Source organism: Passer domesticus, chromosome Z, assembly GCF_036417665.1.
Source record: "Passer domesticus isolate bPasDom1 chromosome Z, bPasDom1.hap1, whole genome shotgun sequence".
NCBI classification, from domain to species: domain Eukaryota; kingdom Metazoa; phylum Chordata; class Aves; order Passeriformes; family Passeridae; genus Passer; species Passer domesticus.
The window spans coordinates 54,363,153-54,390,326 of record NC_087512.1 but is presented as its reverse complement, the minus strand read 5'-3'; the positions used below and the strand labels follow the sequence as shown (position 1 = coordinate 54,390,326).

General features: G+C 39.6%; 2 protein-coding genes across 13 annotated transcripts in view; both read right to left on the bottom strand.

Annotated features, from left to right (window-relative positions):
- Positions 1-27,174, bottom strand: part of EFNA5 (ephrin A5) — a 521,261-nt gene that overhangs the window by 216,817 nt on the left and 277,270 nt on the right. The gene's annotated exons all lie outside the window — the stretch shown is intronic.
- LOC135290782 (uncharacterized) lies at positions 12,488-26,391 on the bottom strand. Of its 12 annotated transcripts, none has more exons than XM_064404717.1 (6): positions 24,005-24,526; positions 22,247-22,372; positions 19,314-19,390; positions 17,552-17,641; positions 17,189-17,300; positions 12,488-12,789 (listed from the first exon to the last, which is right to left on the bottom strand). In XM_064404717.1, the coding sequence occupies exons 1-5, from the start codon at positions 24,405-24,407 to the stop codon at positions 17,202-17,204; spliced, it is 795 nt and encodes a 264-aa protein (XP_064260787.1). In that variant the 5' UTR covers positions 24,408-24,526; the 3' UTR covers positions 12,488-12,789; positions 17,189-17,201. The 12 variants fall into 12 exon arrangements, 4 of the variants coding, with proteins under 4 accessions (XP_064260787.1, XP_064260785.1, XP_064260786.1 ...); XR_010353599.1 differs by lacking the exons at positions 12,488-12,789; positions 19,314-19,390; positions 24,005-24,526 and adding exons at positions 16,697-16,973; positions 24,535-25,273; positions 26,199-26,391; XR_010353596.1 differs by lacking the exons at positions 12,488-12,789; positions 19,314-19,390; positions 24,005-24,526 and adding exons at positions 16,697-16,973; positions 24,535-25,638; positions 26,199-26,389.

Genomic DNA, 27,174 nt, shown 5'->3' with positions numbered 1-27,174 from the left:
TTCCACATGTCAAAAGAAAATTAGTGTGTTGCTATAAAACATGTTTGTGGCCAAAATCCATGCAAGTTGTCATAAAGAGTGATTTACAAGTCACTTACAAGAAGAGCTGTAAGGAAGACACTTAACACAATCTTGCCAAAATCATGCAGATCTGACATAGCATGGTTTCTTTTGCATGACTTGTACCTGCTCCATGGCATAGGCTTTATAACTTAAGGGATTCTTATATCTGTAGTGTAAATTTATATATGTGATAGACAATAAATTAAGATTAATAAAAGGTATGATTAATTTTTGCTGGTAATGGAAAAGCTTATGAGAAAAATCAGAGACTATTCAATTGAGTTGAAGTTTTACCTGCAAACTTATCCTTGCCAACAAAAATACTGTAGATCAAGAAAGTGTAATACGCGGTATTTAGTGTAACTGGCAAAGTAGCAAAGGATATCATTATAGCACAATAAATAGCTCAATAGCATAAAGCCTGTTATGACTATTTATATTGTCAGGCCAAATGTAGACCTCTAAAGCTTTTTTGCAACAAAATCCTTATCTATCTATCTATCTATCTATCTATCTATCTATCTATCTATCTGTCTATCTATCTCCTTAAAAGAAAGATTATAATAATGATTCAAAATAAATAACTCTCAATTTTTCTCTTGTGGTCATCAATTCTACTTCTCTAAAGAACCTCATAAACACAATGGGCCCAGGGCCAAAACAAAAATTAAATGCTCACGTGGTACTCAAGGGAAGACATACTTTAACTATGAAGTATTCTCACAAGAGCCTCATAAACCCTACATGAAAGTGAATGATCTACAGTTTGTGGCATTAATGTTTGTTGCTTTGACAGCACTTTTTATCAAAATAACTACGATTTTCAAAGAAAGACTACTTAATTTTGACTATATTGCCTTTTTTTTGTTGGAAAGGAGCTAATAATAAGTTCACTAAGTTTTGGGGGTAGTTTGCAGTCGATCTAGTTTGTTTTGCAGCAGTCAGATAATCCCTTCAAAGTATCATCTATTCGTCAGTTCATGGAATATATTAAAGCTATGTGGAAGCATTTAAAAAGAAAAAAGGTTGGTGAAGAGCAGTCCCCTGCATGTCAGCTCTTTAGAGAACTGAAAAAAGAGATGCTTTGTTGTATTGTTTCCCCAAAATGCTTCTACTGTCCTTTCCCCTCTTCCTCATCTACTGTATTTATCTTTTTTCTTATACTCATTTAAGAAACTGCATTTAAAAAGCAAGTCAGGTTACATTTGTCAGGTATTGCTGCACTCATATTACTCTGATACTCTCTAGCTGCTCATTGCTTTTGTTACTTTTTGTTGATTTATAGGAGCTGGCTGTAATTTGCTAGCATGCGTTTTAAAAGAAGTGGCAGTTTAACATGAAAAGACACAGAAGCAGTAAAGGTCTCAGACTTGCACAAAGTTTCCACATACACAATATACTATTCTTTGTACTGCATATGCATAACAATTGTTTGAAAGTATTCAGCTTTGCTTGCCAATAACTTCTCAGACATGTATGGGCCTAGACCTTTTACATTTCAAGTTTTTTATTTGGTCTGCTTAAGAAGATGGACGAAAAATTCTTCATGGACTTCAGTGAGATCTGGATTTCACCCACAGTGAGTAAAAAACATAACAAAACCAACCAGAGTATCTGCAATATGCAATTCAATGGCATGAAATCTCAGAATGCTGTGCCAGATCTTCTAGCATAATTTTCTTTTATTTACAGCTAAGAGAAAGAAAAATAAAAGTATTGCAGAAGCTTGCAAATTTCACTACAAAATATACAAAAAAATTATTTGGTTTGTTGCATTCTGCAGGTATCAAGACATATCTTGCTCAGCCTGCAGAAGAATACATGGAAAATATAATTGGCTGTAAACAAGGGAAAAATTTGGGCCATGTTTACATAGTCAGCATCTCAGTGTCTTTTAGAAAGAGAGGTAGAGAATAATTTTGTCTTCTTTTTTACTGGGGGGCCTGAGGCATTTGAGTTCAGTACTTCTCTAGAAGCATCTGCTTCACAGCTGTAGCTGAAACTTTTCTGTAAGTCCCTGAAGTTATGGTTGGCTGTGGATTGAAGATTACTACTAGCTCAGGTAGTTGTCCACAGATACAACTCCATGGTGTTGCAGTTCTGAAAGCTGTGGTTCCTTTTTGTATGCTTTCCTCAGCCATTCCTGAATAGTCAACAAGACTTGCCTAACAGCATCATCATTTCTGCAAGAGCCACCCCATTAAGAAAAATTAATATCATGGAATAATGCCTTTTCCAGCAGTACCGAAAACACTCTTCATTAGGAACTGCACCAGGATTAAGACTGAAGTCTTAAAGTCTGAAAGAATTTTACTACTGCTTACAGTGAAATCAGAATTTTGCCAAGTTTAATGTAACATAATCCAGGCCAGGATTTATGGGCACCCTGCATGCTGATACCAGGCAGCACAAAGCTGTATTTAATCAGATAGGGAGTGGAAACTCAGAGCATGCTGTCTGTGGCAAGTAGTTTCAATAAACAGTGCCTTTTAACATATTTATAAGCATCTTCCACCGTCATTTTAGACAAAGAAAAATCACTGCACTCCCAACTTTATTAGTATCATTAGCTGGTTTTGGTTTTATTAGATAAAATGTATCCTCTCCCTGGTATTTTTTCAATAACCTCCCAGCTTCACTGATCAGCACTAAAATATCTTACCTCATCTGTTCAGATCTCTTTCTTTGCCATTGCAAATACTTAGTTAACACCACCTGACTGCTAAGAAGTTAAAAAATCAACTGTTCTTTCCAGAATATAACACAGTTCTATAGTTATGAGTTCTTACAACCTAAATTTTCCAGCAGTCCATATCTGATATTTGCTTCTTCCACAATCTTTGACAAATCCGTTAACTTTACAGATTCACAGCTTACATATCTGAAAAGCAGCTCCAGTAATAATTACCTACTTTTCACAAGTGTTGAGGGGATTAGTCAGTGTTTGTTAAGCACTTAAAGTCCCTCGGATGAAAGACTCTAAATTAAAAAAAAAAATTTCACTCAGAATTTTCAAGGTTAGAGTTATTGTTATTACAGTTAATCTGATTTTAAATATTATGGTCCCTGCAAATTCACTTTATTTGTCTGTGATTGCTGAAGCATCTCTCTCCTCAAATAATGTCCAGTCTGTAAAACTAGTTCTTAGACAACTGTATCAAATTTGCCAAGCTACAGCTTTTATCCCTTTTGATTCTCCTAGCCTTTGTCTGCTATGTCTAAGTGCTCTGTTGTATTGTATCTTCTCTTTTAGTTGATGCTTATGTTTCCCTCTGACTGAAGAATCTTTGATAAACTGGAACTGAGTAAGTCTGGGATCTCAGTTATAATCTGCTTTTCAGTGTTCCATTAATTTCTATAGTTCTTCACAGAACAATTTCAGAATTTTTAGCATTTTTCCATTATAGATAATAAAACTGGATGCAAATGGACTCAGCAAGCCACAAGATACTCTTGCTCCTCACAGATAAGTATTTCTCTACCTACACTTGCGAGCATTTTTAGCTGTAGCTATGAATAAATATGAATCAAATAAATAAAGAGGCTTGTGACACTTGATTATTCACCCTAAAGTGAAAAGCAGTGGCTTTTAATGAAGCATTTAACCTATTTGTATGCTAAAATGACCAATGTTTTCTCTATTCCCTTGCTTGTACATTAAATAAAAGTACCATGAATGGATACTTTGCTCCATTTTAGTCCACACAAGCATCTTACATAGCAATATCAGACTGTGTTCACAGGAATAGCATGTAAAAATCTATGTGTTCTCCTGTCATAGGGATACATATAAAGTTTTTGGGAGTCTGTAGTTATTAGTCAGTAGCCTTTCTATGTGCCATACATTTGTAGTTTCATATGCTTTAGAATTCCTGTGATCCCCAGGCAATAACAACATCTTTCAAGAATTTCTTTCACAGGAACTTTTTCTTTGTGTCTCCGTATTGTTTTGCTTTGTTTATTTCTTGCCCAGAATCATGCTGAGCTGGAAGGGACCTGTCAGGATCATGGAGTCCAACTCTTGGTCCTGCACAGGACACCCCAAGTCACACCATGTGCCACAGCATTGTCCAAATGCTACTTGCACTCGCTCAGGCTGGTTCTGTAACCACTGCCCCGGGGAGTCTGTTCCAGTGGCCAAACACCCTCTGGGGCAAGAACCTTTACCTGATACTCAGACTAAACCTCCCCTGACACAACTTCAGGCATTCCCTTGGGTCCTCTCACTGCACACCCCAGAGAAGAGATCAGGGTCTGCCCCTTCTCTTCCCCTAACAGAGATTTTGTAGACTCCAATGAGGTCTCCCCTCACTCTCATTTTATCTTTCAAACTGTCTAGGACAACATTTAAAAACACTGACTCCTTGCTTCCTTCCTCTGGGACCCCAGTCTTTATTTTCACCTCAACAATGGGTAAACTTCAATTAAAAAAAAAAAAATTATTCTGCATTAGTTAGGGCTCTGTAGTCTGATTTTTTTTCCCACCTAAAAATATGTATATTTCCTACTTAATGAAATAAAGTCTATTCTTTACTTTGTCCTGTTTTTAAAATAATGACAAAGACAAGTGATCATGATAATGATCAGTGACAAGAAAACTAAAGATTTCTTATACAATTAGAAAGAAGCAATATCATAAGCATATATAGCACATATAAATTACATGATGTAGAAAAACAGAGATGGACAGACTTTCTGTGGTGTCAGCCTTAGTGAAGTTGCAACTGCCAAGAAATGAACCTTCACTTTATCTTTAGAAGCTACGCCATAATGTTGCAGATCTAAACATGAAGATGTTTATTCTGACATTGAAACTACATTTGCTCACACTTTAATCTTATGCCATCCCTGCCAGCTGTATCCATAAACAACTGTTCTTCCTTCATGGGATTTATAATCTTGCAATGCAGGTGTTTGAAATTAACTTGAAGACATTTCAAATGAATATGATCAAAACTAGTTTTGCTCCTGTTGTACTATGTGGACTTTAGTGTCCAGTACTGCCAGACCAGGTTCATTCAGAAACTCTGCGTGTGGACAATTTTCATGCTTTAATACCAAGTTTACTTATCTTAAGATATTTGAGATTACAAGGGATTCAGCAGAGGAATACAACAGTAATGTGAAGAAAATGCAACACAAGCATAATAAAGCAATTGCTGTACACAGTTGAATAACAACAAAAATCTAATTCCTAATCCAAGTGTCCCTACGGTTTCCATCACTGGAGTTGTTGGTTGAAGCCAGCTCATACCTGCTGCTCTGAAGTATGTTTTCTTGGTTCCTCAGTTTTTGTATCCCTATGTTGGGCTGAGTCACTTGTACACTTCTCCCATGAAGCTCTAGCTGTCTTAGGATGACATCCACACCTTTTTGATTAGCTTATGGAAGGATAATTACACAACTCGTTGATCCACTCAACTTTCAGAGCCATTGGTTAAACCAAAAGCCAGCCTCATGCCACCTTTATGTTGGGGTAAATTCTGCTTTCTTTACAACAGCTGCAGTAAGGAAAGTGCTCTTCCCTGAGCCTCAGGAGCACATCTTTGCCCATCTCCTCTGGGTCTTTCTCTATTGTGGGGATTCATTGATCAGTTACAGTTGATGTGATCTGACCCTTAGTGATTTTGCAGATATTTCTACAGACAGAGGAGAACAATTATGTTAACATAGATGCACTTTAGCTAATGCAACAGTGAGGTCATCAGGAAGGAAAGCAGCAGGCATGGTACTGGCTGTTATACACATATCATACCATTCTGAGGAAGCAGACAGTATAATAAAAATTCAGATGAGATTTATACATTAGACTAAGTACTTCTAGCAGTGAAGTCAGAGTGCATTTGCCACCCAGGATGCTTTTTATGCTTATCGTTTCTTGACACCCTTTTTTTTTCTAAGTGTCTCTGACAACATTGTCATGACAGGACACTGGACATGTCAAACCTTTTTTCTGAGCTGGTGCAGCTGTTCTTACATTATTAATACAACAGGAACATCACCAAAGTCACTAACGAGCATAATCAATCTTGAGAAGTGTTTTAATCCAAAAATACTTTAAAATAAATACATTCCTTAAACAGATTATGGCCATTTTCTTAGATTACCTTGGACAGAAAAGATGAACAAACCAAGACTGATATACTTAAAACATGCCGAAGTTTTATTTTAATTCCTTTCAAGCAAGGATCTCAAAGTAAATACAGATCTAAGACCACAGAATCCCTCTGGGAAGTACATTTGACTCTGAATTATTCTAATAGCTTTAAAAATGCATAAATAAGTTAAATTAATTATTCCACTAAACTCTGATAGAATATTGTTATTACATTTGACTTGGAGACCTGAATAGACCACACAGTGCCTGAGTGAATCAGTGGCATATAAACACAGCTTGGAGCAGTTGCAAGGTTATAAACTTATTACCATAAGTTATGACAATATATGTATTTATGTGGTCTATGTATAAGTGAATAAATGCTAAAAATCTGTATTCTTGGACATGGAATTTCTGTAATTTCTGTTGGATATGCAATCTTTTGTCCCCAGGCAAAGTAGGCATTACTGACTTTCTGGGACAAAAAGCAAAGTAGGCATAGAAAGCCTACTAGGCAAAGTAGAAAGCAAAGTAGGCATTACTGACTTTCTAGGACAGATCCCTCATCAGAAAATATATTACAGGAATTGGTAAATACCATTATTACTTTTGCTAATTTTTGTAAGATACTATTATTTTTAATGGTAGCCTTAAATTTTTGTATGTGTTTTGTTAATTTTAGCTACTTTTGTCAAACCCTGTGCTCTTAAGAATTCTCCTATCAGAAATACAATGAGTTCTACATTGTGGGTGACAGTTCTAGATTAACAGGTCAATAGTATTGTAAAAAGGTTGTTGACAACTCTGACAGATTGCTTTGAGTTTTAAGAGCTTCCATGTACATCTGGCAGAAGGACTGGATGATACAAAAGATAAAACTTTCTAATAAATCTTCAGGAGACTAAAAAATCTAGTGGAACAGTTGAGTTAGTGGAATGAAGTGGTATAAGCCAAATTTTTATGGCATGTTGCCACAGTTTTCCCAAATGGCTTTAAAATTAAACAAGGAGACAATGTGTGTTTATTGTGGAGCTATATTAGCAGCCAGAGAAAAAGAATTAAAGGCAAAGATGTTTTGAGTTGTAAGGGAAATCAAATCAAAAGGGCCATATCCATATCACATCACCACTGGCTGCTAAGGCTTTATTATATATAACAAATAGGTTTGAAACAAGCAAATCACTTTTTTTTTTTCCCCCTGTAAGTCTGTTGCCTCATTGCCTGCTGTGGCAGCTAGGTAATGGAGATTAGTTCATGCTCAAGTGGGAATGAATAGGCTACTGTGTACAAGTCTGTTGGGAAGAAAAATATTTTGGCTATCTTCATCTCAGATCACAGTATTTTTGCAGAGATTTGAAAGCAGAGTCACTAGGTTGCAGGGAACAGGGTGATGGAGTAAATAAGATAATACATAGTTTGGATAACATTAAAAATAGTATTAATCTAAGTTATTTTTTATTCCTTTAGAAATCTCACATTTTACTGTTTCTTTTTCACCTGTGTTCAATCCATGGCAGCCTCTGCTGCTTTGGGGCTACAAAAACAAAAACCCCACTATTTTTCTTGGGGATAGCTGTTGGTGCTGAGACTAAGATCATTTAGTATTCTTCAGCTGGCAGCATCTTACACTGTGAAGTTCCCACCTCACAAATGACATGACAATGTTCCACCACAGAACAGTGAAAAACAAATCCCTACACTTCTGTTTCAGGACAGGTTAGACAGATATGACACTGTAAGTGTAAAGCACTAATAGGTTCCTTTGTCCCTGCAGTAGTGTCACACTAGGTCGGGAACTAAGCCTGGACAGAGAAAAATGGAAGAGCTTGAGAACAGAGACTAGGATAAAAGAGTGATAAAAACCAATTTAGCTGTAATATAGCAGCTGTAAATTTAACTGTGATGGTAGAATATCTATAATTAGGAACAGGATAGAGAGGCAGAGAGTATAGAAATAGCAAAAAATCTACAAGATTTTGGTGGAGTTTTCTGAATATGATGGATTATTCTAAAATGGAAAGAACATTATACTAATGAAGACAGGTCAATTATTTTTATAATGTGTAATCAGGTACCAAAACTAGGTCAAGACAAAAATAACTTAGAGGGTTCTCATTGAAAAAATTTAAACAAATTTACTACAACTAGTTGGGCTAGCAAAGGTACTTCCCAAACCAGAAGATGATAGCATTAAGTCAGTATGGTGTAATTTTGGCTTTCAGATGAAACTGCTTGGTGATCAATAAGTGCTCTTGTTGTGTGTGTGAAAGGAAAAAACTGGCATGAACTCTGTAGAAATGCTCAGCAATAGGTCATTAACAATTCTAAGAATATAAAGTAAACCAGAACAAAGGAATGAAGCCTTGGGATTTATCTGAGATTTCCCCCATTAAGAGATGTGGCAGTATACACTTTGCTTATGCCATCTGCACAAGTAAGGAACTCAGTCCAGTGCTCCAGGCACTGCTATATTAAATATTGATAGGAATTCACTGTATAGTAGATTTCTCCTTCTAAGGAACTGCTAAATAGTTAATGAGGTGTTAGGCAGCTGAGTCCATCCTGGATGGGTGATTCTTTCAGTAACAACAGTTTGTTTGCCCCTTGAGGGTTCATTTTTTTACTATCTCGTACAACAAAATATAATTTGACTTAGGCTTATTATTTTGTAACCTAAAAAAATATATGTGAATTGATTACTGTCTTCTAAATGATCTCAACACCTTTGGAAATCATTCCCTGCTCATAAATAAACAATGAACAAGTAGCTAGTCAGCATCTGTCTGATGAATTACAGTGTTTGAAGCATCACAGTCAATATGATCTAGTCAATAATAGACAGCAGCAAAAAAAGATACCAGCCTACCAGGCAGAAAAATGAGTCTTTCTGTTACTTTTACTCATTTCTTCCTAGCCACAGTGAATAGATATACCACTGCACATTCTAAACCCATGCTACTACAGTGTCAAGACTCTCAGTACACTGAGCCAATTTTTTGCCAGCTGTGGGTTCATCAGCTGTCAGCTTATTGCTTCTTTGTTAAAAAATTAGAAGGGGAGGGAAAAGAAAGTGCTTTCTTTCGTAAGGATTTTGTGTTTATAGATGGAGGCAACTGGAACCGAGATCTCTTTATCTATCTATAGAGCAATACAAAGGTAGAAAACATTTCCTTCACAGAAAGCTACTAATATTCTTCTGTCAGGCAGTGAAAGAAGAAAGTGATTCTGTGAATTCTCAGGAGCCTCCATGTTTGGGAAAGTGTATATTGTTTCTTTACTGAAACTGACCTCAGGTGAGTTTTGGCTTGTGGCTTTCACTAGTACAGAGAGGGAAATGCTCATGGGCAATAGTCACCAGCTTAAATCAAACCCAAGTCTTCAGCTACAGAACATCTGTTCTGTTGTAGACACAGAGGTCTTGCTGCAGGTGGACAAGACAAAAGCAAGTGCATGGAGAGCAATGACAATCTCCACAGGCTTTCCAAGTCACCCATTACAGCATGCTCAGCTTTTCACCGCATCTCTATGTAGAGTAGCTTCTCCTGCTCAGTTCAGTGGGTAAACATGGGTCATTGCGTGGTTGATCTAATATTTTTTAAAATACAGTAGGCATTTCATAGGTACTCTAAGAGAAAAGACAGTAAGAATTAATAAGATTTGGTAGTTGTATGGAGGGGTGTATAAGATACAAAAATGTAGCATGTTTTATGTAAGTTATTGAAACATTTGCTAGAATGGGTAGGCACAATCAGTTCAGTGCAGAAAACAACAACATAGCTGACTATGCAACACAAGGTATGAGGGATTACCTTGTAGCAGATAAACTAAATGTTTTTGTAGTTGGGCCACTTTCTCTCCACATTACCTTGAACAATCATAAAATATTATCTACTCCATTGCACAAAAACTCTTGGTATTTCTGCTATAACAGGACAGTTCTGAACACATTGCAAAAACCAGGCAGATTTTGCAATATGCCATAGAGAGACATAAAGAGAAGGACTGTCAGAACATAAACATTTTATAAAGTAATAGATTGGTGTTACAGTGAGTAAGAAAATCTGAGCACTGACAGACACTTCTCAAGTTAGTGACGTAAGAAACTGTTGGGCTTGCATTTTTACTTCTTACAAGTTGTACTGTTTTCCCAACACAATATGTCTGAACATTAAGGAAAATTATTTATCTGAATACAATATTACTATACCTCAAATATTGTCCTCTGATCAGTTTGTCCCAAAGCATTACTTCCACGAAATAAGAAGGGATGCTGACTATTTAAACACTGGTGCAAAAAAAAAAAAAAAAAATAGAAGAATGCATATTTCAAGCCTATCAGGCCTTCTCTCCCAGGGCTACTGAGCTGAATGGAGAAAGTTTGTGGGTTTTGCTAGCAGTCCACAGGAATATGGGTGTTCTGTGTTGTTATTATATCTACTGATCATGCTGACAGCACCTTTTTAACAAAAAGTGCTGCATTTTAGTCTTTTCCCCTGTCCCATACATATCTGTGGATAGCTATGGATGGGACAGGGGAAAATAAGAGCAATGTTTGCCCTTTTCTGTCACTGCAGACACTCTCTTCTGCTCTGCAGCTTTTCTCCTACTGTGGCCTTTGTCATATTTAACAGAGAAAAAAGTAAATTTGGCTTCTCATTCACACATTTTTTCCCCCCTCATAAAGTCATAATTCTACAGAGAGCAATCTGATTACCTAGGAAACAGAGCACAACACAGTAGGTTGCAAGCAGCTGATACAGTAAGACAGAGTGCCTAGAGCAGACAGGACTTTTGCATTACCCTTTTAGGTTCTACTTTGAGTTATGATGGAAAGAACATAGGATGAAATTAGCCCTACCGGATCAGACCAAACCATCTAGGACAGTGTCTTGTCTGTGCCAGGGAAAAAAAGCAGGCAATAGGAGAAATTACCTATAAACACAGTGTAAATTTGTAAAGCACTTTTCCCATGTTGAAGCACTGTGATGCACTATGGAAAGTGACAGAAGCTGAAGCTTTCTTCTCAACCTAATGCAGAGGAATTGGTGCCCAGGGGAGGTGAGGTTTATGTAGTTTTTTCGAGAGTTCCCCCCAAAAAAATTAAGTAATGCTGATGAAAATAAGGTGAGGAAGCTTCTGTGCTTACAGCTTCATGCAGTTCAGAGAGGAATATCAATTGCCTGTCAATAGCAACAGTCTGCAAGTTACAGCAGTGATGACAACAGTTCTTAAAGAAACTACTTCAAGGATTTGTTTGCTTGAATAAACGTACATGTTTCTACTAAGTCTTCACCAATGCCTGCTCACCCTGGAATACATGCCAACAACATTTTAGTGAGGCAAACTTTCATGAAGACCACCAGACCCTGAAAGCAGTGACATGTGGCTAAAAAGCAGATATTCTGAACAATTTGTCTGAGAATGACAAATGCTTGTAGAGGTTGTTCTTTACAGTGTGGTCTGTTTACTGGGCTGAAGTGAATAAAGTAATAATGATTAAATAGCTGTTAGAGAGTCTGTCTGAGATAGTGCAGGCTGAAGCAAACCTCACCCGTCCAAGATGTGAATAAACTGGAGGGCAACACAGAGAAGCCATTATAAATAATCCTGTTGTTACAGTTGCATGCTGGAATGAACCACTGTCAGCAGGACAGATAGCAAAAAGGGTTAAGGAGAGAAAAGAGGGATTCTGATACTTTTAGGAGAGTAATGGCTTTGGAAAGCAAGTATGCAAATAGGAGTGATGGAGCTGTAACTATTCTGAATCCCATGGAGTCTGTCCTGTAGTTCAAGCACAGCAAATCACACGGCTCAGATAAAACCCATCCAAGGGTACCAAAGAAAATCAGCCTTTGGAAATAATAGAAACAGCAATGAGGAAGCTGAATGTAATGAATATGACACAAAGCAAAAGAAGGAGCAGTTGTTTTCCACTCAGTATATTTGCAGAATTCATTGTCAGAGTGGGGTCACAGAAAGATACCCAGAGACAAAGTAGGGCTGGTTCATGCAGTGACTTGATAATAACTCTGTGGTTATCCAAGTGGTAGGTGGTCTGCTCTGAAGTAAAAAGAGACTTGAGAGGGAGAGAAAGTAGGTTAGAAAAAGTGTCCCATGCTTCAGCCACCTGTACTACTAGTGATGTCTGCATCATAGAATTTGCCTTCTCTGTGGGATCAAGAGCCAATGACTATTTCTGAAAGATCAACACTGTCTGCTCAAAACTGTTTCTCTTTAGTGCATTTCTCTACTAAGTTTCTGATCTATGATAATCTTCTTTAGTTTTCTCACAGCTAGTGTATTTCTGTGACAGAATCTGCTGACCAGTGAATCAAGTCTGTGCTCAGAGGCAAATGCATTCTGAGACCAGCCTGTGGTGCTTCTACATTGCTGTGCATAGCAGCAGTCAGGAAGAGCAAAGAGTCAGGAGGGATTGTAAGGTCAAGTCTGGTTTCAGGGCTACTGTGTGAGCACAGTCACAGAGACTGAGTGGCACAGCATGTGCATCATGCACAGGCTTCTTTAGGGAGACAAAAAGAGAAGGGAGGATTGCATTTGGTATAAGCTTCTTGATGGGACAGTGATGGGATGAAGTCTTTTGGTGGTCTTTGGATCCAGATTGATGAACCCTGGAGAAATAAAAGTTAAAACAGTTCAGGAGAAACATATCATATGCCACCGTCAGCCACCTATAGTGATTGGGTAAAATTCAATATTTTTCTAAACTATTTTGGGAAAAAGCCAAAGGTCAGATGGAATTAAATCTAGGCCTAGATTTAGAGATTAATGTAACATTTGTGAGTATGTGTGTAGGAGAAGACATGGGATTGTTGTTGAGTGAGAAAGACAACCTAATTAGTAATAAACAGCACCTTGGTGTCTAAATGGCAGCTAGGAAGAAATGGAGGTGAGTCCCATAAATCAATAATTTAATCAGTAACTTGAATGCTAAGAAAGTGACTTTCAAATTATAGTAAATAAGGGGAAAAGATTATTAAGTGGGAAAGTTAAACCTCATTCTTAAGAGACCTCACAAAATATGAAGATTGGTAAACAGTTCAAGTGTAAATTTTGTACATGGACATAAAAGGCTAATTAATGCACAAAGGTAGGCTGGGACTGAGTAGCAACCCTGGTGTCAATGCCTGGAAGCAGCAGTGAATATCAAGCAGAAAACAAGCCAGCATTGCAGATACATCACAAATAAGGGGAAGTGCACACTGGCCCTGGCCAGCAGGTCAAGGGGAGGGACTATACACACTTTCCTGATCTTGTGACACTGGACTTAAAATAATGCAGGTAGGTTTGGGTACCAAATCAAGTGGGGTAAGGGAAAGAGTATCAATCAGGAGTATCAAGCTAGGTAGGATCATAGAGCACATGACCTTCAAAGAGAAATATTGGCTTGTTCAGCATAATACAGAGGTCATCTAATAGCAGTCCATGGCTGCTGGAAGGGATTTTATAATTTCTTGAGTCAAACTCCTTCCTTTAGAAGAAAATAACCTCAGAAGGAACAATGAACCCTTACTGCAGCTGGGACATTCAGATTAAATGTTTGGGCTATCTTCCTAGAAAAAATGGTAAGTACAGTACAGGAGTAGTGAAAGATTGTGCAACTTGACTAGGGAAAGTTGCACACTACAGCAGGTGATAAACTTGCTTCAGGGCAGAGGCCGAACTGGGTGTCTTCCAGAAGAAAATTCCAACAAACACTATCTGAATCAATGACTACCTCATGCTTAAGTATAAAATTTTCTTCACACATTGTATGTTGCTTCATTTCCACTGCAGCAAATGGATGAGTTTGTATGAAGCTCAAATGCTACTCCCAGAGTGTTCATTTAAATCTCCTGTGCTTGAAGAAAAGACTAGCAAGTGAATTATGCTTCTGTACCTTGACAGAAGACCTATAGCTCAGGGTAAAACCTATTTTCATCTTGTTGTGTCCTGTATTCCCTTTGCCTGGAAAAAGTACATGCTTTGCTTTGCAGTGTCACTTCTTACAAGAGGATAGTCTTGAGTTAGTAGCAGCACCAAAGATCAGGAGATTAGGAAGAAAAACTAATTGCATAAACAACCCAAATATTGACAATTCTGCACCAGGGCTTTTATCAGCTCTTTTTTATCAGAAATCAATCCATCCCTTCACAGTTTACTTGTTAATAGGATAAAAAATTAGTGCTTGCAGTAGTAAATATGGAAACTATAGCTATAATTCATCAGTCCCTTTATCTCTGATAAGCTTGTATCATTCACAATAGAAACTTCATGTATCTCTCATTTTACCACTGAATGTGACATTTATTTCTATAAACCATTTATACAGATAAACCTACAAAACTGAGTCTGCAGACATACCTGGAATATTTTCCCAGAGCTATACTGAAAATACTTCATTGGTCATTTTTAGCTTGCATAGCTTCATCCAGCCTCAGAACCAAACTTTAATTGGTTGGAAGCACTTTTCTTTACAGGTATTATAGTGTTACAATATTTGGGTCTCAGCTCTCTTTGTCTGAAAATTTTTATTGTCTTTTGTCTTCAGTGTATTATTTCCTTGAACTTCAACAGGAAACCTAAGCTTAGCTAAGACATACTTTTCATATTTTCAACATTAGTCTCCAGGCTTTATTCATAGTCATTTAAGCTTAGAGCTTAGAAGATTATGTATGATTAACACACAAACACACACACACACACACACACACACACACACACACACACACACACACACCAAAGCGAGAAACCAATACCAAAATCAAAAACACCCCTGACAGTTAAATCATCCTCCACATTCCACATTAGGACTTTTCAGAAGACTGTTGTTTAGCCAGCATCCTAGGACATGTCTAGTGCTCCAGAAGTGTGATGATAAGATCAGACTGATGCTCTAGGACATATATGGAAAAGGGGGAAGGGGGAAGGGGGAAGGGGGAAGGGGGAAGGGGGAAGGGGGAAGGGGGAAGGGGGAAGGGGGAAGGGGGAAGGGGGAAGGGAAGGGAAGGGAAGGGAAGGGAAGGGAAGGGAAGGGAAGGGAAGGGAAGGGAAGGGAAGGGAAGGGAAGGGAAGGGAAGGGAAGGGAAGGGAAGGGAAGGGAAGGGAAGGGAAGGGAAGGGAAGGGAAGGGAAGGGAAGGGAAGGGAAGGGAAGGGAAGGGAAGGGAAGGGAAGGGAAGGGAAGGGAAGGGAAGGGAAGGGAAGGGAAGGGAAGGGAAGAAAGAGAAAGGAACAACAATCCAAAGACATCTCTCTGAGACTGAGCTTTGCTTGATGCAGTTGTGAGAGGTAAGGCCTGGCTCTAGAAATGCTGCTTCCCCAGCTGACGGCACTGACTTGTGGATTACCCAGACTTTCATTTCCTGGGTACTGGCTCTCATGGACCCACACGCAAACCTCAGCTGCTTGCCATGGCAAGCACCTTTTCAGCTGTCTCCTCTGCCCCTCTCTCTGGCCACAGTTTGGTGTAAGTCCAGCTGCTTCCAGGCCAGAGGGATGCACCAGTAGCAAGAGAGTGCTGTCTCCAACTGGCCCTGTTGCTAAGTGTGGAGAGGAGACAGAAAGAGAGGGAGAGGGGACCTGTCTCTGAAAACCTGATATGCCTGTTACTGTCCAAATTTCCCACACTTGTAGCATGGCCCTGATGAAGCAGCACAACCACATCTGCTTCATGTCACTATACTTTTCTCACCTATCTCTGGCTGTCAATTTCTTTTTACTTCTTTCTGTCTTATTTGATGTCTGGTGATGGCTCTTTTTTTTTTCTTTCTTTCTATTTTTCTTTCTGTCTCAATATATTTTTTTTCTATTTGGAGGTTATTAAGATTTAGTCTTTTCTCTCAGAGTGTAGCCCTCCTTGCCCTGTCATGAAATGAAATCATATTGAACAAAAAGGCTTTACTTGGAGCTCAGACAGGAATTAAAGACAGCAGTTTTAACAAGAACATATATAAATATCTCCAAACTTCTTGTACTGCCAATGTGAGTTTCCTTACTAATGTGAAAATACTGGCAATCTATTTTCAAGATAGGATACATATTGCTTTGCAACTTTTATGTATGAAATGTTTTGCAGCACTGTGAATGCCTCTCAAAGACAGAATCACATCTAATCTTCTCACAGCCCTTGCTATCTAACCATGTATTTCTCCTTGCAGTGAATGTATCTCAAGAAATTCCTTAAAATGTATTAAACATGTATTATTTATGTACAATTACAAGGGACAGAAGTCCTAATTTTGCAGTGTATTGCTGCTGATTTAATCAGTGTACATTTGCTAACCTGTAAAGCACACACAATATTTCCCTTCTGCCTCCTGCTTTTTCTTCATGTCTGTTGGCCACATGGATAATGCTGGAGCTGCTAATTCTCTGCTTGCAGTGATTAATGCTCTTGCCAGAGCAGTCATTACTAGAAAGACACTGAGGATCAAACCCATACCGAGAGTAATCCAGCGTAGCACCAGCTGAAGAGACAAGAGTTGTGCCTCCCTGTGCCAGGGCTGTATTTATTGCTAAAACCATCTCCAGCACAAAGATGCCTTGCCATGTTTATTCTGTGCCACCACATCCAGTATAATCAGGAGAGAATAAGAGACAAAAGGTTTACACTGTTGTTTTTATGTCTGCCAATAACAAGATTGGAGATTCACAGTATCTGCAGCCAGTCAGTTCATCAAAGTGCTCTTCAGTTGCACAAAGCATTCCATCTTAGTTTTGCATCCTATTGTGCATTTCAGGGGATCTTTCAATATGCTCTTCTAGGCAGTGTTAGCAAACTTAGCAATATGCACTCTTGCCTTACTTGCTGACTGTCTTAAAAAAAGAAAATTAAATACATTTCTCATATGGCTATAATGCGGAACTTTCCCACACCATTAAATAAAATGTTACTCTAGTTTATTTTGGCATTTTCTAGGAGAAAATTTTCTTAAACTAAACTTATTGATTTGTGTAGGGACATTTTGCTAGTGCACATCATATTTTCCCCCCACACATATAATATTTCTGTTTCTGTGCCAGAAACTCACCTAGGGTAGAAAATCAGCTGCCTCTCCAGCTCTCACCAGAATAAACCAAGAGTAATTCTTCTGAAGCCCAAGGAGTTAAAATCAGTGTACAGAAGAAAAAATCATGTTCTGCCTGATCAGCCCCGTAAAAGAAATCAAGATACAATCTTTGTTAGAAACAACTAAGTTAGAGAAACTTATTTCTTACTATGGTTTTTCATGCAGATTAAGTGGTGGAGTACAATACATAATATCAGTAACATTTTATGAGTAACTAAGAAAAACAATATTGCCCGTGATGTGCATTTCTTTGTGCAGCAACAACCACAAGAAATAAGTTCTTTGAAACAATAATATTTCTTTGTTAATGTGTTATGCGCATACCTGTGCATTCACATAGGTGAACAGGAGGGCAAAAGGAGCCTTAGTGCAAATGTGATAGCCAGAGTAGAGCAAACACGAAGAAAAATTATACTGAAAGACAGACAGAAAGGTTTAATGTTAGTCATTGGAGCTACTGGAACTGATACTTTGAGCTAGTGTTTCTTACCATTAAGGCTTTCTTCTCCGTCTTCCTTAAAAGCCTATTACATAAGTGTGGTTATTGGGTTAGACTCATTTAAAATCTAGCTTTGTGTCACCTATTAAGCTAACAGATGTAGATCCATAGATGAATGAATTACTACTAGCTTCAAAATTCTTGGTGTGTGTAAGGCGATTGAGGTGCTGTATGGTGCTTGGGATTTTTTATCTTCCTCCTGCCATATCCACATGAGAAATACTTTGCCAGGCACTAACTTGCTTGACCTTTTTGTCTCAGTCAGAAATTTTCTATTAAAAGTAAAAAATGATCCTAACAGAGAGATACCAAACATCCATCGTTTAATCTCTGGGGTCCTTCAACCAATTTGAAAGTCAACAGTGGAGGAAGCAATTTTTTTCTGTTTGTTTCAGCCTGATCTCCTACAGTTGTTTAAATTGGACTAGCACACAGTTTTAAATTAACTGAATACTGAAATAAACATGTTGTGTACAGTTTTTATAACACTTACACAGAGGAATATGATTGTGTAAAAAAAAACCAAACCACAATAGAGACTATAGAATGACACTCCTATCATACAATAGTGAAGAAAGACAAATTATACAAAAAAAAAGAGGTATCCCTCTCTGAATTCTGGCTTCCACAGGTCACAGTCTCAATTAGGCTAGAGGTTATTAACATAGTCTGGGTGAAAGACATACTTTTGGTCCTATACAACCCTGTCTGAGATATAAATAAATCATGTCCATCCAGTCAGACCTAGTTACATATATGCATGTTCACAAGAACATCTGTACACATACTGAGACCTGTACATTCTACAATATAGTGTAGTGTTTGACAGGCCACTTGCAAAGGTAGCACAGAATTCTTTGCTCTTTAAATGTCTATTAAATGATAAAAAATTGTTTCTAGGGTTATGGCACTTATCTCTTTCCAAAACAGAATCTCCAACACAGTCTTTTCTCATTTTTGAAGAAAAAAACCCCCGAAAGATCCAACCAAAAAACCCCAGTCTGCTGAGTGAAGATTTATTGGTTTAGACTTTAGAATCAAAATTTCTAACAGTTCTTTGGTGGAAGGCAGAACTCTGTACAATTTTATTGATATTTAAAAATACCCAAGTAAAAACTTTGGTGACTCCAGAGAAAGAAGTCCAGTGAGACTGTGTTACATAATGTATCAACTCCTTTGCTTATTTGTTTGGAGTGTGACAAAGAAATCACTAGATAGTTCACCTTTATATTTTGTTTAGGATGAAATTTATCTAAAATTGCTCAGACAGAGCTCTTATAATTACATGTTTTATGTTAATTTAGAGATATTTGTATCAATGTTGCGAGCTTCAGAGAAACCACACGGCAATATGAAGTTTTGTCATTGCTCTAAAATGTTAAATCCTGTAACGCTAGCTAAATATTGACTATGAGTTAATACGAAACATAAACATGCTAAAATATCGACATTCACTGCATTAAAGATCACCCCAAGTGAAGAACAGTGAAACACTGCTGTCCATGAAGGCAGGACAGAATAAAAAGCCATTCTCCCTGATCCAAAGTGCAGTTTTAATTTCACCCTCTATGAAGGGCCAGATTTTACCTTCAGATACACACATCCTGCTAAGCAATTTTCTGAATAGGTGTACCAAGATTCCCAGGTTCCAGCCTCTCTAGAAACTGTAAAACAGCAGCACCAGAAAACAAGCTGAAGGGGGAAGCTTTAACCAGGTCCTGCATTTATTAATGTCAGTAGTTCTTTCCTTGAAACAAGCAAACAAACAGGCACAGCCTTCTGCAAACGTAAACAGGTGCTGTATAGCATGAATCCTTCTACCTGATGAAATAAAATCTATTTATAAATTATGCTCCAAACTGCAGCTTGTGACATAGCAACTTTCCCATTTTTCTCCTTTCCTTTTCATTTTCACTTTCAGAAATGAAAATTAAGAGTCAACTGTTGTGCATTAAATATTAATTTCTAGATAGTGCCTGTTTCACTGTTTGCCATGTTTCACTGTTTGCCATGTTTTAAGAACAGAAAAATTATTCACAGTCTCCATTTCCTTGAGGATTTTGGAGGCTTCCTCAGCAGCAGAGCACCATAAAGAATTCTGTGACAAAAGTAAGAGATGCTAAGAAACGTCAAGATTTGGCATCATATGTTTGTTAATCCAGAGTTCCTAACAAGTCAAGTCCTTCAGGAGTTTTATGCAACTTCATAGAAGAGAGGAAATTCAATACAGAGAAAATGGTGTATGATCTTGGGATAGTCTGGATTTGCTATGCCGTCTCCTCTGTTTCCTTTATTTTCTAAAGACAGTAACTCTTAGTTAATAAAATTGTACTAGACCCAGGGAACTGTTCCAGCTCTGGGTCCCCATACAGCAGGAGAGCTTGGGGATCATCACAAAGTTCTCACTATGGAGAAAGCTTTCAGACCTGTCAGTGAATTCACTGCCAAGACTTCTGCTACAACACCTGGTTTTTTGGGAACTCTAACCAAAATCCTTTTAAAATATTATTCCCAGTTTCACTGACAGCACTTCACAGTGAACACACACTGTCAGCAGGGATTTTATTTTTGGGGGGCTTTAGCTCATGTCCGTTTTTGACCAACTAAGCTTAGCAACTTTTTTTTTTAAGATGTTCCCTTCTTTTCTAACAATCCCTCCACCTACTGTCCTTGGAAGTTTTCAGAATAGTCAGGGAAAAAAAAATAATAAAGCCCCCAGTAGAGGAACACAAGGCACATCTATGTCAGAAAACTCTTGTTAGTGATTTCTAAACCACTTTTGTCACTGAAATTTAAAGCAAGAATAACAAAACCCTATTATAAAGGAGGACTGAAACATTGTTTCTCTCTTTTACCTCTTTGTATTATCATGTCACTCTGATTCAACTAAAGCTGCACAGAGGGAGGAAACCACGGTCTCAATCTCTCTGATTTTTGTAGCGGGCCTAATTTTAGAATCTGTTGTGTCAAGTTTTTCTAAACCTGTCAGTTTAATTTGGCAGATGCGGGTTAATGGAGACCTACTGAAAGCAGGGTGAAAGTCTATCCGAGTAGACGAACATAATTCGTGACTTTCACAATGCAGCAGTAAGGTAATAGATAAATGTCGCTTCCTTGAAGTTGTAGCAGGAAGCTATAGACAAAGCTACCTTTTTTTAGGAAAAAAAAAAGCACTAGAAAGGAAAAACGTTAATGGCCATGGAAAGGGGGAAAAATGCTGCTATGTTAGCTGGCCCCTTATCTCCAAATTCTGAAGTGGCAGCTGCAAAAAGATCAAGACAGGTAGAGCAGCAGAAGGCAGAGGCTTAGGCACAAAAAGCTTTAAATGGAAGCAAAGCACTTCAGGCACCATGATAGAAATCAGCAGTGGTGGAAGAAACCTTTCAAGAAAATAATTTAATATTTGTTAAATAATTTGTAAGAATTATTACAATATTACTTAGCTCACTTCAGCCCCAGACCACCAGTGAGTCAGGAGTCCGGAAAATGCTGTCCTGACTGGACACTGGTCCATTTAGGTAAGTTAATACATACATCTAATGTAGAGAGCTGAGGGATATTCAACTTTGCAATTACATTATATTAATTCTATAGTGATTTTCATTCTGAAAAAAAATTGATGAGTGAAAATTCACAGCAACAGACCCCACGGCAGCAAACCCTACAAATTTTGTGTCCTATCAGGACAGTTCAAATCCCATTTGTCTCTCCACATCTCAAGGGAGAACCTCCTCTCAGGGCTTCATTCAGGTCCTCTGAATTACTCCTTGGAGACCATCAGAGGGTCCTAGTACTTCACATTGCCTCTCACAAGGAGCTAGGCAGAATTTAAAGACTTAGAAGAGACCTGTTTTCCAAGAACTGCCCTCTTTAAGATAGGGCACAAAAACCAGTACAGCCATTATCTGAAAGGATATTTGTGCAGGCAGACAAAAAAACCCCATAGACATAGTCTTCTAACTTGCTTGTGAAAATAGAAGGAAATGAGCTGTGCTTCACTTTTTGATGGTTCACTCTGTAAGCTCACCTGGTAAAGAAAGCATGAAGAACTACAAAGGAGTTTCCTTGTATACACACAGGACTTGTCAGAAGCAGCCACAGCACACTCCAGAGCAAGCAATCACAGCTATGAGGTATATCTGACAACAAGGCAGGAAAGAAGGGAAAAGAAGAACCTCCTTCCTACGCAAGAGCCATGCCAAATTGCACTATTAAGTACTGTAAAAGTCAGGCCCTTTAATTTTTGTGAGAGTGAAGGAAAAATCCTTTATACTCAAAAGTTAAAGCTGCAGGTCACCAGGGAAGCAAGGCTGACTAGCACAGCAGCCCTCTGGAGGCTTGGATCATTAGGCCCTAGGTATTTGCTTATCCATGCTGTCTCTTTGCAGCTTTCCTTTGTCACAAAAGGGCATCTCAGTTATGTTGTTCCACATATGCACCAAATTGAGGACCTTGACAGCACCGTGACAAAAAAACACAAAACCTAAACTATAGGAGAGAAGTGAAATACCAGTTCTTACCAATCTTAGTCCTTTTGGCAGTCAACTGACCTCCACCCATATTAAGCAGCTCTCCATCTGGCTTCCCCAAAACCTGGGTAAATCCAGAACTGCTGGACAAATCCTGAGGCAAGGTGATTGTATGCACTGTGGTAACAAGTAATAGGTGTGAAACAGTTTAATCAGAACTATGACTGTTGTACCATTATTCATCTGCTGATCATGAAAGACTTTGTTTACACTTCAGAGAATTCCAAACAACTTTAGATTTTCAGTGCTCTAGGTATGAAGTGACCCTGCAATGCACAGAATCAGCATCTGCTCAGGATGAGATGCTTATAGCATATCAAGTGACAAAAACAACCAGTGAAAGCAACTTGGCTCACTAATAGAAGTTACATGCTAATGAATAATGTTTAAGCAATATTTTTGCTATGTAAGTCACCTTCATCCTGTATTCAACTCAAAATTCATTGGAATACCTCAAAATGACAGTTTGAATCAGAGAATTATAAGGAAAAAGGCTGAAGGGTCCTCAGGAGGTCATCTTTCTACCCCTCATGCCCTAAAGCTGAAACCCCAGGGATGCTAAGACTTCAGGAGTGATTATGTTTGATTCTGTGAGAAGTTTGCCTTTCAGATATGCTAAAGGGCAGAGGGCAGCAAGAACAACTCTGATCCGTTGTACCATGCTTGAGACATTCACTGTTGTGGGTTAAGGGTCAGGGTCTATCCAGATAATTTTCCATTGTTGCCTAAAAAGGAAAGGCCTCTCTGAATACCGAGAAATCGCTTTAAAGCCTTGATTTAACAGCACGGGATTTGCTATGCTGGATCATGGCATGAGTTCCATGAGTTCCATTAGAGTGGTTTCCCTCCTAATTTGACAATCCACACCAGAGCCTTCAGAAGGAGCTGCAGTGCATCAGTGTGCAAAGAGGGGAGACACCCCAAGTGCAATGAACACACCAGAGGGTGTCTTCTAGCTCACAGAGCTTCTATACTATGGTTATTGCTGTTCCAGTTTGCAAATCTATAAATATTGTAAGCTGTGATAAATCTATAAAGACCTTTCAAATATCCATAGTAGTTAACCCTGCCACATCAGTGAACTTCATAGACTGGCTGTTCCCCAGGAGAATCGTGATTTCCATGCTTGTGTTCTGAGTCTAGTTGTACCTCCCTGTATTCTATCATGCTGTGGGGCAAAGGTAAAAAAAAGAGTTTCCAGTTTTGCTATAACTTCCACAAATATCTGGAAATTATTTCAAAAATTTCACATTTTTCATTGGCGTGTTTTCTCATGACAGTTAGACCATCTTTTTCTAGATGCAGTTTCCTTTCTTGTCTTGTCATCCCTCCAACAGGCATTTTTTGTCTGTCTCAGATTTTATGCAACTCCTGCTATTGCTCTCTTATGTATTAGGTTTTACTAGCATCTGTGGGCCAGATGCAACTGCAACAGAGCTCTAACCAGTTCCATAAGCACTGGTGTCAGTTCTGGAGTCAGAGCATTTCCTTCAAAAACTTCCAACTTCCGAAGCTGGAGTTAAAGCAAGGAAAAAAAAAAAAAAACCTAACGTGTGATCCTAAGCCATGAAAACTATCAATAGCTACACTTGCTCTTTAAAAATTAATTGGAACAGCACATGAGCTTGTTTAAATCCCTGAAATTAGTGTAACTCTTCAAGGTCTTTAAGCAGAGCTGGAATGAGCTCCCAGTCCCACTACCTGAAACAAGCTCTAGTTCCAGAAGGTGATTTATCCGTCTGAGAGTACCTGAAGCAAGATACATCCTCCACAGCAGGGCAAAGGTGGAAAAGTGACAAAAGCAGTCTTTGATGTTGAGGACTGTGAGCTCCCAATCTCGGGGAAGCCTGAAGGGAGAGGGGAGGCCAGGCTGGAGGGGGCCCATGTCCTCGATGACATCATTAACCCTATGGAGTTCTGGAAGGAGGCAACACTTGTCTTTGCCAGGTTTTTTTATCACAAAGACAAGGGTGTTCCAGGGGCTTTTAGATGGTAAGAGATGCCCCAAGCGCACTTGCTCTTCTACTAAATCGTTGAGTGTGGCTAATTTTTCCTCAGGGAAGGGCCACTGATCCACCCACACTGGTGTATCAGTTTTCCAATTCAAGGGCAGGGTGGTGTGCTCTTCAGTGGTCCATACTAAAAATTCCATTTAGGGTTAGGAATGTCAAGGTGAGCCCCGCACTGGGACAAAATGTCTCTGCCAAGGAGTGCAATGTTTGATGTAACTACAAAAGGCCGAATGGTGGCAATCTGCCCCTCGGCCCCTCCACACTTACCAGATGTTTACTCCTGAGACAGTTCACAGCTCCCCCCGACACCAGAGACTGTGCCACAAGGGGGCACTAACTCCCAATCGCGGGTCCACTTTGCTCAGGGAAGGATGGTGATGTCCGCTCCAGTGTCTGCCATTAGGTTACATTTGATTGATCTCCCTTTCTGCGAAATGAAGAAATGTATGATGGGTCTTTCTCTAGTAAGGTCCTGGGAGAAATAAATGGGATCATCGTTTTCAGCATTTAAATAATCTTGTCTTTCTAGAATATACAGCTGTGCGAAAGGAGACCATTTACATGAACTGAACCGAGGTTTTAGACACATCACAGAGACAGTAATCTCATTTCCTGGTTGAATTTCTACCACCTCGGAGAGGATGGTGATTTTGTCCGGGGTGTGGTGGCTGTCTCGGAGGAGGAGCGCTGTAGCTGATCGTTCGTGATAGGGAGGGCCCAGGGATCCCACAGGAACCTTTACGAGGTCCTCATCGGGCAGCAGCAGATGGAGCTGGCTGTACAGGACCCAACGGTTTCCTTGATTTAAGTTGCAGGTGGTCCAGAAGAACCTGAGTCCCTCTTCGTGCCTCCCATCCTCAGAAATGTGCCATCCGGGAATTGGTTTTCCTGGATGGTTGGGAGGCCTCGATGATGCAGCCGGCCATTTGATGTCGTTGTGCGGGGCTGCATTGCGCTCTGCCACCCGTTTCCTGAACAGTATTGTGGGTGATGGTTCCTAAATGGTCTTGGAGAAGGTACAAGAGCTGAGTTATATTGTCTATTTAATAGGTGAGGGTAATTGGCCTGGAAGTGTCCCAGTTGGCCACAGCTGAAACATCTTACATTACTCATTGCCTCTCCCACCCCTTTACTTACAGCTAGTGCAAGAGTATTTTCTAAAGATGATGCCTTAGTGCATGCTTCAACCATCTGGGGGATGGGCGGCTCGGGTTCTTGAGGCAATGCCCTAAGAACCTTCTTTATCTCAGCATTGACATTTCTCATCGCCATTTTTCTCAGAAGTTCATCCCTGGCTTCCACATTATCAATTTGTCTTTTGATTTCTTCTCTGAGGTGACTGACAAATTTGATAAATGTTTCTTCTGTCCCCTGGTGTATAGACAAAAAGTTTTGTAGGGGGGTGGTGCCATCTAGGATTTTCAACAGTGTGGCTTTCGCAGCTGCTCGAATATCATCTAATACATCGGGGGTAGGATCGCCTGATCTTCTGGTATACAAAATTCTCCTTCCCCCGCCAGAGCCTCACTGGCTTCCTCACCTAATGCATTTCTTAAGTTATGTTTTGCAATGAGAGGCTTTTGCAGTTTTTCCACTTCATCTCCCACAGAAGGAATTCTGTGCGAGACAGCAATGCAGTTGTTAGTACCACAGATCATGGGCTATTAAAGAGTGGCTGGCAAAAGTGAGACCTAAAATGATTTTAAAATATGAAAAACCTTGACCATAATCTTTGGCGGCTTTCCTCAACTCCCTTACTTCTGCATAGGGAATCTGTTCCCACCGTTGCTCCCCCCCCATGATGACAGGTGCTGCGAAGCAGTCAAGGTCCTGCACAAACCCCAGATCCCTCTCCCACAGGGCCTCTTCCCTGATCCAGCTCCCTCCTGGCCTATTGTTATTGCAGGGGATGTCGCTGTCTTCATCCTCACCAGAGGATGGGGCAGGGTGAGCTAAAGCACGGATCCTCTGGCTGACCAGGAGGACTCGGTGGTTTGAGTCCCAGCAGGCCAAGATGGTCTGCTTCCGGTCAGACCCACTTCCAGTTCCGGTGGTGTGGGAACAAGAAAGGATTGGAGAGGGAGGGGCATGGTCTAGTTTTTGGCCTGACCCACTCACTGAGGTGTGGCTTTCCTAGAGGCTGTTACCACCCACAGGAGGCTTGTCAAGGGGAGTGGTCACAGGGGCAGGAGGGGCGAAACCCAACAATGTCACATTCAATGCGGCTGAGGGGGAGGGACCCGATGCAGGGGTGGAAACCGATGCATGTGGGACCCTAGGTGGAGGGGCGGGAGCACGAGAAGGTAAAGGAGGAGTGATGCCATTTTGTGATGGACTGGTCTGATCAACAATGTCATGTGGATGGCATTATCTTGAACTACACAACATTAATTATCAGAACTGGAAATCGAACTAGGAACAGGGGGGCTAGGTGTGAGGGAATGGAGAGGGCTCGGACTGGAGTGGCCAGTTCAAGTCTGAGAGAGGGACTGAATGGGGCAGGAGGCAGCAGGGAGCTGGTGTGCCCGAGGGCAGGATCTGGATCCTGTCCCACTCATAGGGGAAGTGGGGTTATGATTGGGAGGGAGGAACACAGGGGAGAATAACTGGGGGCCCCATTATTATACATTTCCCCATCTTTTTCTCTCTTAACTTTGACTAACTTAAAAATCTAATCAAAAAGAGGATTAAATTTCTCCACCCTATAGTTTCTCCCAACTTGGATATCACATATGCATCTCCCCACTCTTCTCCAAAATAAAACCGAAGACACATCTTCCTGAGAGGCATCAGGAAAATGTTGAAACACAAAAAGAACAAAAGCCTTAAGGTCCCGCTTTTTAAAGGAAACTTCCTCAATCATCAGGGTCGCCTTAACTTGGGTATAAATTTTTTGTTGGGCTGGGG

What these genes read in the sequence shown, in the direction of transcription:
- LOC135290782 (XM_064404717.1), bottom strand. Translation starts at nt 24,407, where the DNA reads ATGGAATTTTTAGTATGGACCACTGAAGAGCACACCACCCTGCCCTTG. An exon ending in GAGGATGTATCTTGCTTCAG is followed by an intron (nt 22,373 to 24,004) that starts GTACTCTCAGAC and finishes TTGTTACCACAG; the next exon opens with TGCATACAATCACCTTGCCT. An exon ending in TGCCAAAAGGACTAAGATTG is followed by an intron (nt 19,391 to 22,246) that starts GTAAGAACTGGT and finishes GCTGTTTTACAG; the next exon opens with TTTCTAGAGAGGCTGGAACC.